The sequence below is a fragment of the Agelaius tricolor genome, unplaced genomic scaffold (assembly GCF_023055355.1).
Source record: "Agelaius tricolor isolate 1412-34295 unplaced genomic scaffold, bAgeTri1.0.p SCAF_13, whole genome shotgun sequence".
Taxonomy (NCBI): domain Eukaryota; kingdom Metazoa; phylum Chordata; class Aves; order Passeriformes; family Icteridae; genus Agelaius; species Agelaius tricolor.
In genome coordinates this window covers 13,082,761-13,095,835 of record NW_027269273.1, presented here as the reverse complement: position 1 = coordinate 13,095,835, position 13,075 = coordinate 13,082,761, and the positions used below count along the sequence as shown (strand labels likewise).

General features: G+C 40.8%; 1 protein-coding gene across 2 annotated transcripts; it reads right to left on the bottom strand.

Moving 5' to 3' along the window:
- Positions 1 to 454: 454 nt before the first annotated feature.
- PLAC9 (placenta associated 9) lies at positions 455 to 11,781 on the bottom strand. 2 transcript variants are annotated; one of them, XM_071438780.1, is made up of 4 exons: positions 11,671 to 11,781; positions 2,835 to 2,932; positions 1,782 to 1,902; positions 455 to 637 (listed from the first exon to the last, which is right to left on the bottom strand). In XM_071438780.1, the coding sequence occupies exons 1-4, from the start codon at positions 11,726 to 11,728 to the stop codon at positions 627 to 629; spliced, it is 288 nt and encodes a 95-aa protein (XP_071294881.1). In that variant the 5' UTR covers positions 11,729 to 11,781; the 3' UTR covers positions 455 to 626. The 2 variants fall into 2 exon arrangements, with proteins under 2 accessions (XP_071294881.1, XP_071294880.1); XM_071438779.1 differs by having other exon boundaries at positions 455 to 1,902.
- Positions 11,782 to 13,075: the final 1,294 nt, after the last annotated feature.

Sequence of the window (13,075 nt, the reverse complement as noted above, 5' to 3'; positions counted from 1 at the left end):
AGGCTATGTCGTGGATTTAATTCTGGATTGCATTTGTCACCATGGCAAGGGAGGGGAATGTAAAGATTACAGAATATGATAGCCATGTGTCCAAATGATGGATTCTGACTGGGACTTGCTGACAGGACTCTCAGTTGGGTCAATGGCAGCAGTGTGCTCTGTGTCCAGAGGCAGACCATACACTTATTTCTGTCAGACAATCTGAGCATGTCTTGAGAGGAATTTGCAGCTGGAAGTCTCTCTTTGTTGGCTGAAACCAATAGCAAGGGTTCACTTCTTTGCTGGGGAAGGAGGAAGCTTTTGAATTAAGGGACGTTTGTTAGCTGTGCTTTAGTCCTGAACACCACCTGATCTTGTTTTCTTACTGACAGTGTTTTCTTACTGACATTTGAAATGCAGTTTTGATATAGTAGGGCTCCTGAAAGATTTAGAATGCCAAGTTTAAAACTGTGTCTGAAAGCAAATACCTTTTTATTATAAAGCACAGCAATACAGAAGACAAACTACAGCTGAGGATTGTTCACCCTGCAGGAATTCTGGAAACACAAGCTTATTAAATGATCAGAAGTGCAACTGTTTATGACAACCACACTGTTACATTCAGCTGTCTTCTGTCTTCACAGTGCTCAGCTGGTATCTGTATAGAGAAGAGTTGATGTGATTATTTTTGGTTATGAGATCAGGATCAATCTTTATGGATAAATCTCTTTTAAAACATGAATCTTGCTACTCTGAAGTGGGGAATTGTCACTTTGATTCACAAAATCATAGAAGGAAGGTCCAATCTGTTATTCTTGAGCAATTTGGCAGTTTTAGCAAGATCCATCTGAATAGTACTTGCTCTAGATTTGCTGCAAATGATTTGCTGATTTCTGTTTTAAATTCACTGCAGTGCTTAACTGGAATATTTTTCACTTTTACTGGAATACCCCCTTCCATTGCAGGGGAGTAACTTAACAATTAACCTGTTAACTGCCCCTCACAGAAAACTTTCAGCTTCAGTGGATAACAAAGTTGGTGAGGACGGTATCAGTCATGGTGACCAGATCTATACAGCCACCTGCAAGAACCAAAAACCAGCATAAACTCTGCTGCTGTTTTCTTCAAGCCTACTTCCATCATGTAAGTGCACTGTAGTGTGCCCAGTTACAGCTACCTTAAATGAATAAACAGCCCAGGACTGACAAAACTGACTTCATAAACATGTCTGTGGATGCTTTTATCTGTCCACAAGTGGTTTATTTTCCACTAAGAGTGTCTCGCCTTGTTAAATGCACTGTTGATATTTAGGCAGAGGATGACGCACATAGAGCATTATAAGAAAATGAGTAGAATAGGTGGTCTCATCCAACTAATTTCTGTTGTGGTTTAATTTATTCCAGGAACATGTTTTGTGTGAGGGGCTTACATGTCAAAGTTGTATTTAGGATATCAAAATGGCAATACTTCCAATTTTGTAAAATTCTGATGCCATCCCATTATTTTGTCACACATGAAGCTAAAGAATCAGGATCTTAAATCTGGAAAGGACCTTGAGATTACTTAGTCTGTCCTGCCATTCTAAGGTGAGTTGCTTCCTTTGCTCCCAGCCCTCTCTTTAGAGGCTGAAATCTGATTTTCCAAACTGGACCTGCAACTGGGGTCCTGAGGTCCCCAGTTCTGAGGCCTTAGCTACCCTGAGCTGAATTAGTTCACATATTTAGAGAGAAAATATGGCATATTTAATAATAACATATGTAACCCTTTTTTTCAACTTAGATTATACCTGACGAGATACTGACCAGCAAAAACATCTATAAGTGGAGTTCCTGGAGCAGTGGGGATATTCAGTGTTGTCTCACTGATGATGTTGAGGAGTGATTTGACTTCTGATTCTAGGTGCTCCACTGTTTTTATTACCTTCTAATGGAAACAAGGGAGACAAATGGAGAAAGGAGGTAGACAGAGGGTCAGGTAGAAGGAATTGCACCAGATGCGTTTGCAGAAATGCAAACCTCATATCCTATCGTGGCAACAGCTAATTTGATCTGTGATGTGTGTTTGCAGGTTTAAACATTCCTTGTGTTCTACTGGCCTCTAGTGGCTACAAGTATTAGCACTCGGTTTTGCAAGAGTTATGTTACAGCAGCCCTGTATAAAGAAGAATTTAAATTCTTGGAGCTTTCCATTAGTTTGTTTTTAATTCTTTCTCATTTCTGACAGAAATGCAATTTATTAAATGCAATAAAAGAATCTGCATGGACGATGAGAGGAGCTGATGGGGTAGAAAGACAAAGGCTGGGACTAGAGCAGAAGAGAGGTGATGTTCCCATTTGAGAACCACACCATGAAGTTTGGGAACTACCCAGCTGAGAATAGTTAACAGGTATCTTGTGAGTGCTTAAGACACCGGGGGGAAAAAAAAAATCAAACTTTTCAGCTTTCCTGGAATCCCTGTCATAGAGCTCATATAGCTCTTAAATGTCAGCAGAAACTCCTCTATCAGTCTTGGGAGTCACTTGCAGATCCTACATCTACCCATAAATCAGTGTGAAACTTAACAAACACAGATTGAGATTTTTAGATGAAAGGCACAGAAGAGGATGTTTAGATTATAAACATTCTAGAAAAGGCTGATGTATAAAAAATTGTTAATCAGTTTTTTGGAATTCATTAAGATTATATATTTCTGGTGATAATGGCTTCATGGATAAATATGACATCTGAAAAAAGTAGTCCAACCTTGACTAGAATGAAGTCAAGAAGGGACATTGTCTAGAAACATTCTTTTTCTTTGGTCAAAAGGATAGGGCAGAAGTCTGGTAAGGTTCAGGAGCCAGCACAATCCCTCTTACCTCTTCAATAATATCTAAGCGTTCGTGGAGCATGTGTTCATTGCACCAGGTTCCTCTTTCCAGACTTCCAGGTGCCATACTGACAGGATCAGCAGCAGCTGGAAATAGAGGCACAGGTAATTGGCAGAGGGTTAATAGCAGTCCTTGCCTTTCAGATTTATGAAGTGGTATTTTGCATGCTACACAGCATTGTCGATGAACCAAATGTAGGAATTGAACTTCTTTTCCAATAACTACAGCTGTGCCCTAGTAGTTGCCTGCACGTGTCATGTTGGTTGGAACATGGTGTTTTCTCTTGCCACGGGTGTTTGTTTTGTGTATGTGTGTATTTGTTTTACATAATCTATTTTTTCCTACATGTGTAAGGTAAGTTTATAGGCTGTGACTCTCTCTCTTAAGTGTCAAACCTAACTGTTGGGAAGATCTGCCTAACACAACAGTTCCTCATAGACTTTCTTCAGAAGCAGCTGGTGCTGTAAAGCTTTGAAGACTAGCTAAGCTTGTCCACTTTGTAAATGGATGCTGATGATTCCTCTGTGCCAGAAGGTTGTCCCAGACAGTCTGACTTTGCAATGGGAAGGGAAACAATAAAAATTGTTTTATTGCTGAGCACACTTACTGACTTTGCTATATACAAAGTCACATTTCTCTGTCAGTTATCTGTGTTTACCTCTCAGTACTCATGAGCTTTTGCTCTTTGAACTTTTCATTCTGCTGGCTGTACTCCATCAGTCAGTAGCTGCTGATGTCCATGTTTTAGTGGAGCCTATTTGCTTTTCATAACTTTTGTGCAGCATTCAGTAACATTTTAAATTTTCAAATGTGTGCAGAGGACTGTAGTCGAATATTTTAAACTGTGCTAAAGTGATAACATATCTTCCTGCATGTAAAGTTAAGTTTTGCTCTTGTTTGATGCTTGAAGCAGCTAGGATAATGAGGAAGCAGCAGTAACTCATTCTGTCATTGTTTGTAACAAAGACAAAACTGAGCTTGTGTTACAATGAACAGTAAGACACACAAGAGCAGTAACTAATTCTGTCTTCAGTGCTGCTGTGCCAGAGTAGTGGTTTGGAACTGCTGCAGTGCTTCGTCTCAAGCCTGTGCCAAGATTTCTGGAGTGTAGGTGTCAGGTGATGGCAAACATGTGTCAGTAAGGATCACCGCAGTTTGGAGGCGATGAGAGATGTACTTTGAGTTGGAATGGCATCCTTGGAATTGGAGGGAGGAGGAGGGATTACCAAGTGACCTGACATACTGGGCATTATTTAGAAATTGGTTTGGCAGAGATTTGGTTGGGGTTTTTTTAGTGCAGTACCAGAAGGTGGTGCTGTTAGGACAGAATCCCGAAGACTTCGTCTACCTGTTTACAGAAGGGCGCTGAAATACAGCAGGTATTTCAACACCAGCGGCTTTGCAGTTGCCCTTTTTTTTCCTCTTTGCTGCTAGTGATGGTGGTTTATGAGTCTTGTTACTGACTTAGTGGTCAAGTGAACCGTGCTATTTCTCAAAATTTTTGCTTTACATGTCTTTTTTTCATTGTGACTGGAACAGTGTGGAGATACTGAAATTGTGGTGGCTGATTCCCTAGGCAGGTGTTTGTAGGTGAGGGGGTTAGATATGATGGACTGACAGTTACTCAAAGCACATGTATACATACCATGATAGGTACCATGTACAGCCAGTGTAAGATTGTTGCATCTTACTGTGAGCTTAGCAAAGCACTGCACAACTTTGTGTGCATCATGTGTACACACACAGAGCTTTGTGTGTACCTAGAGAAGGAGGTAAAGGGGTTACTATGGGACACAGGACTCAGTAGCTCCGGGTTCCTCTCCAGACCCAGAGGGAGACAGCTTTCCATCGCTCACAGCACTGTGCTGCCTTACCAGCTGTAATGGCCATACTGAAGGAGGACCAAGTCCTTGTTTGACTGGGCTGTAAGATATCACTCAGAGCCACAGAATTAGTGCAGTGCCTAAAACTTTGACAAACAGGCCAAGCCTAAGTGTCTCAGGAAACACCTGACAGCTGATGTTAGCAAGGCTAAGGGTTAGTGTAAGCAAAAGCGTGTCTAGTGTAGACCGCACAGTATGGAGCTGTGAGCTGTGAGAGGGCTGAGCTAGGAGAAACCATCTCAGGACCTGCATGTCCATGTCTTGTTAGTGACTTTCACACCAGAACAGAGCTGTTCAGCCTCTTGCAATTGCCTCTTAACCACCATGCCAGAACAGGCTATTTCAGCTGCTGCTGGCTGGGCAGTCAGTGTAGATTTCTTTTTTCTGAGTCCTGGCTTGAGGCTTTGGCTTCCCAAAACACTCATTGTTATTCTGTTGTTTGGCTTTAGCTTTTAAGTTACAGCTTTATCTCTGGGATGGGCTGTTCACAGGACACATCCGGTCCCTTGTAAATGTGGCACATATCTGGGTCACTATGGTCAGGCAGTTCAGCCAAAGCAGTAATTTCCATGTGCTCAAAGAGAGCACGTGGAATGTTGCTTAGGAGCACTGCCCTTCTCTATTTCAATTGGTGAAAGAAAGGGACACAATCTGCCTTTGGCACTGACCTTACTCCAGCAGCATCTCTACTTCATATATATGAAGTCACCATGTGACTTTACAGTCACCATTTAAAGGAAGTGAAGAGCAGAAGGCTGCAAACTATGTAAGCAATAGACTCATGACTTAGGATACTTCCAGGTACTTGCTTTCTGAAGTTACTGAAGAAACGTTTTTTAAATGTAAATTGGAATTTTTACTTGTCTCTCTGCACGTGCTTTGAAACACAGACAACTTTGGTAGTAAGTTTTGAAGGTAACCACTTTTAAGAGTGAAGTGTTCTTTGTGTTCCATATAAATTACATATTTAAAATGTGTAGGTGTTTGCAACTTCTGACAGCTTAGGCAAGTGTGTAGGAGGCATATTTCAATGTCTTAAATATCTCATTTGAAACTTAATAGATTATTTCATGCAGACACTTGCAACATTTCAATATGGCAGAGAGAACATTACTTTTTAGTTAATGTCCCATCTGCAAATGTCCACCTGATGTTTCTTGCAAGTGAGATGTTCAGTTATGTTCTTGAAATCCATTCTAGTTGATATATAGGGTGGTTATTTTCCATCAAGAACCAGAACTCTTGTGTTCAAGATAAGAAAACGACTCATGCCTTTTTTGCTCTGATTAAGTCCTCTGTGCTACATTGATGGCACCCATAAATCTAGGTAGTTCTAACCCTGGGCTGTGATGCAGTCAGACACCAGCAGGGAAATGGAGCATCTCTGAACTGGTTGTTAATAAGGATCTGTTTACTAGAAGAACATGCCTAAAGTTTGAAAGAAGCAGCACAATGAAGAGTAAGATCTATGTATTATGGTCAGCCTGACTGTACAAAATTTGGTTTTATAGCAAGGGAGAGAATGAGCAATGAAGTAAGAATCAAAACAGCCTTGCTAAACAGGTTAAGAGCAGAGGCCTTTGATTAAGAATATCCCTCAGTTAAGCTCTTCTGCCTCCTGTATATTTGATATATTCCCCCAACCCGCAAGATGTTCCTTCTCTGTGCTGCCTGATGAAGTTCCTTTCTAGGACTGTCAGGGTTCTTTCTATCCAGGTGCTGTTAAATGATTGATTTTGATCATTGAAATAGTTAATGATAAGCATCAGAATAAACCTAAGCAACTGCCTCTCTGCTGTCATTTTCTGTGGTTACTAGGACTGCCAGAACTGAAGTATGTGACCACACAGATCTGGTAGGTCTTTTAAAGTAACCTTCCTAATGACACATTGCTGATCCAAATGAAGTTACAGGCTTGATCTAGAAATTGCTGGGTTGGGTTCTTTGGTCTGCATTACAAAGAAGGTCAAGGTGAGTGACCACAATGTTTCCCACTGGTCTTAAAACCTGTCAAGTTCTTTGGCCTCCTTCTATGATCAATGTGGTTTTGAAAGTTGACTGCAAGGTCTTGTTTGCACTCAGTAGGGCGGGAGGGATAAAACAAAGCAGGCCACAAGCCAAGTGGGAGACATGGGAGATTGAAACAGGAACCAGATGGCAAATGAGGAAACCTGAAAACATGTGATAGAGCAAGGGGAATAAAGGAGAACATGACTAACTCTTCAAGAAAACATGCTGTGCTCTGTGTTTTTGTTTGCACTGCCTTAGGTTTAGAAGTACCATTTTATTCCTAAAGCATGGAGCATAAGGTGGCCAGACAGCCTTTGATGAGAAAAGGAATGGCAGTAGTTATGTTTTATGTTCCAACAGGAAAAAGGTCATGAACTGGAGGACCAAGTTCAAATGATTAATCCACTATCCAGTGTGGGAGGAATGCAACAGAATTCTGAATGGATTTGCTGACCCTTACTTCACTTATTTTTTCTCTAAATTATTCTTTAATGTTTTTGTTATGTGGGGTTTTGTTTGGGGTTTTGTTTGTTTTGTTTTAATTTCAAGAAGGTACATGAAAGTTTTTAATGCCTGATTAGAGATTAATCTGTAATCTATACATTCACTGAATACTTCAACTGCTGCCTAAGTGTCAAGTTCTGGAAAAGTTTCAAACATAATAAAAAATCCAAGGGATTTCTCTGGTATCCAAGATTTACGATCCTCTGATAAGGGAGATGTCCTGAAATGAGTTTCTTCTGTGAAATTAGTTATTTTTTAAATTAATTTTAGAAGCTAAATAACCATGTCAGAAAGTTCCAAAATTGTACGTGTGGTTCATATTCTCTTTATCAAGGTGCAGAATATGCTGCTAAGAATATTATTTCAGATCCTACATCAGGTAAGATTGTACTTGTTTTAATTATTTTTTACCTGAAAGAGAAGGAGCAAAGGGGGAATCTCATGGGTTGGGGAATCTATTCATGGAGGTGGGTCAGGTACCAGCCCATGAGTTGTCACATCTTTGCCTGGTGTGTCCCATCCACCTGGGTGTGGGACTTGGTGTCACAGTGTGTTCTGGTCCCACACATCACTTGTGCTTGTGAAATGTGCAAAACCAGAAATGGGACCTCATAGTAATTGTTCCTGACAAGATAACACATATTTCTGTATAAAACTACTTCATTTATGGGCAGCTTTTGCAACCCATGTAATTGTCATTTCGTAAGGGGATCCATCTCTCACTTACCCAGCAGTGGAGACTGAGAGGGAGTGCACAAGACCAGAGATAGTTCATGCTTCCAGTGGGTGTTTTTTTTTTAAGCACAGAAAAATCTGGGCCTTTGCCATGGCTATGTGCCAGAAGCACAAATGCTACTTGAAAAACTACTTTCCTTTTTTTGCTTCTTCTGTGACTGTAAGAAGCACTTAAGTTTTGTGTATTTTCATTCAAAGGAAGAAGGATAGTAATTAAATGTTCCTGTGAGGGAACTATTGCTTGGAGCGTGTTTTCAGCATGCTGGTCTTCAGAACAAGCAGCCAGAGAATATCCTCTTGCACTTGCTTCTGCAATGGAAAATGACTACAGGGAGTTGGACTGATAAGAGGCACAAGTTATGTAATCAGCAGGTATGTTACTCTAATTCGTACTGTATCTTACAATGATGCTTTGGGCTCCAGAAAAGTTTGCCTTTATTATGGATTTATTTTCGTGTGAATGCATCTTTGTTATAGAAACCAAGGCTAAATATAAGGAGGATTATAGCTAGAAGCTGTATAGGACAGGAGGAGCTGTATCTTAGTGTCCATAAAGCAACCAAGTTGTGCAGAATTAGTGAGCTTAAGGCTGGCTTGAAAGTGGAGATGTGAGATACGTAAATAATGGATACCATCATCAATTTGAGGATAACCACTGGTATCAGGGGATAAAGAGTTTCTCAATTTTCTGAGGACATGGCTTTTGGTCTGTGTTTAGTAATAGAAATGATGGCCATGGGGAGTGGGCGAGGTGAGTCTGTGACTTATTAGTCAGTTCTGTGATTGTGTAGTTTTCATATGTCTAAGTCATGGCAGTAAAAGAAAGAAGTAAGTAAAATGAAAGAATATAGTTTTTTCCTAAAATCTGAACAAATCTAAGAAGTTGCTTGAAAATCTGTTTTCTCTTGGCTGACAGTTCATGCAGTCTGCAGCAAGTCAGGAAGTCAAATAGTGGGAGAAGGGCAGATAGACACACATACACACACACATAGTATTTCCTGACATTCAGGCCCAGGATTACATCTGCTTCAGCCAGAGTAGATTGGCTGTGTTTTTGAATAAAGGACTCCTGTTGTTCACCTGCAGGATGAGGCTATATTTCTAAACTCCTGATTTTTTTGGGAGAGTTTGATACTAACTTTTGCTTTACATGTGGAGGTCACATTATCCACAGAGTTAAAATTCCTTTTAACTAAACGTACAAAAACATAGGGCTTTACAGATATATAAAATCTCTCTATAAAAGGCTCACTTCTGTACTGAACCCTGATCTCCAGATACCTCACAATCTTAAAAACCACAGTTATTTTGGGGTACACTTTGTTGTCACAAACTTTTTCTCCTTCCTTGTTAGAAGGTGGGTTTTGCAAGGACTGTAATCCTTGCTTTGGAGACAATGCTGGTAGGATTCTATAAGGACAGAAAATACCTATAACATAGAGTATAGGTTAAATCATTATTAATTAGTTAGTAGAGAAGTATGACTCCAAGTCAGGCCTAAAGTAGGATATCTAACATAAATTTTTACTGTGGCTTTAATTCTACAATGCAGTGTTTTAATCTCCTAGAGAAAAAAAATGCTTCTCTGTGATAATGCAAATGGTCAATTTGGGGCAGTATCTGGCTATTCTGAAAGGATTTTGTTTCCACTTTCTAGATAATGGTCTAGCTTATAGATCTTCCCAGCTTTTATATTGCATGTGAATATCAGAGGATTCAAAACATCTTGAGAATTCAAAATATGTTGGATGAATGAAGAGAAGCATTCATACACTTGATTTACTTGAACTCGTAGTTAGAACCGGCTGAAACGGCTGCTGTTGGAAAGCAAACCACGCCACAGTGTGGAGCAGCGGTGCCTGGGTCCCTGGTAGAGCGCTCGGTGTTTGGGGAGCTCCGCTAACGGCCCATGCGCGGGAGCAGGGGCCTGTTTACCCAGGAGCTCCAGGTGCACAAGCATGGAGCACCATCTTTGCTGCTGGGGTGCTTCACCCCTCGGAACAATTTGCCTAGAAACACGTTTAAAGACACTGGCAGCCAAAAAAGCATACCTTGAATAAAGGTATTGTGCTCCAGGCTACATTGTGTGCTGCATTTGAGCAGCACCCCACAAATGAAGCCAGCATGGGCAGCAAAGCACTGTAAACTGTGGCAGAAGCACATGGTTGCATCCAGAAGGGCTCCCGTGCCAGCCTCTCCTCCTGAATGATTTGGAGGCTGAGCTCTTTGAATATGAGATTGTTTATATTAATGGCTGAGTTAAGACGTAAATTCTAGTTTGGCTGGATAATTTTTAGGAGGAACCCATGGGAGTTAGGATGGGGGATTCTGCAAGGGAATCATAAGTTATGTTCCCCAACTCAAGAGTAGCAGAATGAAAGTGGGAATGGCTTTTTTAAGCCTTCAGTCTGGCAGGGTGCTCCCCTGGCCATGACAGACACAAAATTTCTTATTTTGCATGATGAAAACCATTAAGACAGTAAACATGGTTTGCTGACTGAGTAGCTGCCACCTGGCATGATACTGGGTGCTAGTCTCCTCTGCAGTTATTATCGAAGTGCTATTCTAATTAACTGAATTTTATCTGAGTTTGCAAATTATTTTAGATTAAAACCCTACTTTTATGGGAATAGAAAAAGCCTTTTTAAATTTTCTTTTATTTCACATTTATTTCAGTGAAACTTGCAAAACTCACAAGAGGATAGTGAATTCTTGTGGAGTGAAAACAAGTTAGAGTGCTCTTGCTGTTGCATTGATATTTCTGTTCATCACTGAGATAAACATCACAAAGCCAGTCAAGTAGGAGGGAGTCAGGGCAAGGAAGAGTGACTAGAACTTGGGGGCAGAAGGGACCAGCAGTTTTTTAGGAAATGTTTTGAATGTAATAGGATCTTACTACCCTGCCATGAAATACAACTATTGTCTTGTCAAGAAAGTAGGACCAGAGGGAAAATAAATCTGAGCCTCAGCTAGCAGAGAAGATGTAGTACAAACAGGCTGGGAAGCCAGGTTTGTGGTTACACAGGGACTGTAAACCCTTGAACTAGTCAAACTGAATAGCTTTGTCACACTACAATGTGATTACAGGTTATTCAGTGCTAATCTCTTGTTAATGAAAGTAGAATTCAGATGCAGGCTTATCAGATGTTCTCTGTTTATATTTTGTTCTCCCAAGGCTTTTGGAGAAGTCATTATGTACCTCAAAATCTCAGGAATAAGCAATCCAAAGCAGAAGAAACAAAGTGGTGATGCTGTTACCAGAAAATTTAACAAGAAGGCTTGGAAAAAGGAGAATCTTTCTCTAATCACCTTGAACTTCAATCTCATTTCCAAGTGGATTAGTGTGATATTAATACGGCTGCCAGAACAGTAATTATGGAAATTCAGAGCACTGTCTGCAGCACCTCAATGTGGTCCTAAATTTCTGAAGGTAGAGTGATTCTATCTCCTGTAAGAAGTAAAAAATTTCCAAATGTACCAAAGCAATATGCCTACAGGACAGACTTTAATGTCACAAAAATGGAGTCTTACCTCTCAAATCAGAGGATTTTGACACATACCTGTGTCACCTTCACATAAAGTCCATAGAGAAATTAAGCAATTATTTGCCTCCCCCTCCCACCCTATGCAAAGGCTTTGACCATACTGAGATTAAGCTACAGTTTCTGCTTTGCCAGTTCAGAGTCACTTACCTAAAAGATCTTGCTCATGCAGGACTAAAACAAACGCCAGTGCCCAGAGGAAAAGCATGGTTCCAGCCTGCCCGGGCTGTGCCGTGGCTGTGCTGGAGAGCCCCGCAGCCTCCCTCCCTCCCTCCTTCCCTCCCTCCCTCCCCGGCTTCCTATCGGCTCCTCGTCCAGCCCTTCGTGCTGAGGTTTAGCCAGAGTTAGGCGGAAATATGCCCAGCCTGAGCCAAGATTCTTAAGCTGTTCTCCTCTGCTTCCCTCCTTTTGAAAACACCCTTCCAGCTCCATGCACAGCCCAGCTATCCAGCCAAGCTGGAAGTGGCCCAGGATCCCTAAAGTTAGGTTTTTTTACATTTGTATTTATTTACACAGATTACAATGGAAATTGATGAAAAGCTTTGGATGTTGTAAATATAGCAAGTGGGGCAAGGCAAGGAAGGGAGAAAGGAGGAGGAAGGGTGCTGGTTTCTTTCCCTGTAGAATTTCATCTGGGGCAGGCAAAGCACTGGAAAACACGGTATCTTTAGGTCTTGTGAGTTTATTGAGGCTTTTACCATTGTATGCTCTTTTTGAAGAGCACAGAAACCCCTTCCTTGGGCAGTACAATGTGTGGCAGTCTTGTGGGACGTTACAACTCTCTGTGGTACTTTATGTTTGGACATTATCATAGGATCTCCTGAGGAGCCATCTGAGCTCTTTTCAATTTGGCAGGGGTTTAAAATTGCTTGGGCTTGGTAACATCACATGCAAAAATAGCACTGGCAATGTGTTTGATTTTTAACAGGATCTTGGTGGAACATTATCTTGCAGGTTCCTCGGTGTTGACTGGATAAGCATCAGTCTTTGACCCCTCTAGGCTGTTGTTAAAACCCTTAAGGTGTCTCCTTCCTGGTATTATTTCTCATAATCATTTGAGTTACCTTTTTTCAAACTACTGCAAGAAAAAAATGAAAGGCCAGTAAGGCATCCTACTTAATCCCAAAGGCCATTCATGGTAGACAGGTTCATGGTAGACAGTGGTTTAACCACTGAAAATAAACCCCTGCAAGCTAGAACAGATTTCTTTGGTCTTTACCACCCCCCTAGCAGTCAAAAAAATCAAGTTCTTTGAATATCTGAGAATGAGCCTGTAGAGATGCTATCTTAGAGTTCAAAGCATAATTGTCCTTGGTGACTTCCATGACAAGGTAGGTTGTATGCTCAGTTGCAAGGCAAAATAGTCTCAGTAACAGAGATTCTGTGACTGGAATTTTTCTAATAACTTTGATGAGGCATAGAACAACCTCAATGTTTATTAAGCCCTCAGGCTTTGTTTGAATACGTTAATGTTTTTGTGAAACAAAAGTTTAAATTAGCTATGAAAATTGGAGTGGCAGTGTTTTTCTGGGTGTTTTGGTTTGAATCACTATGT

Coding starts and splice junctions, on each gene's coding strand:
- PLAC9 (XM_071438779.1), bottom strand. CDS start 11,728: ATGCTTTTCCTCTGGGCACTGGCGTTTGTTTTAGTCCTGCATGAGCAA. Junction 2,933..11,670: donor GCATGAGCAAGATCTTTTAG/GTAAGTGACTCT, acceptor CTCTATTTCCAG/CTGCTGCTGATCCTGTCAGT. Junction 1,903..2,834: donor GCTTAGATATTATTGAAGAG/GTAAGAGGGATT, acceptor TGTTTCCATTAG/AAGGTAATAAAAACAGTGGA.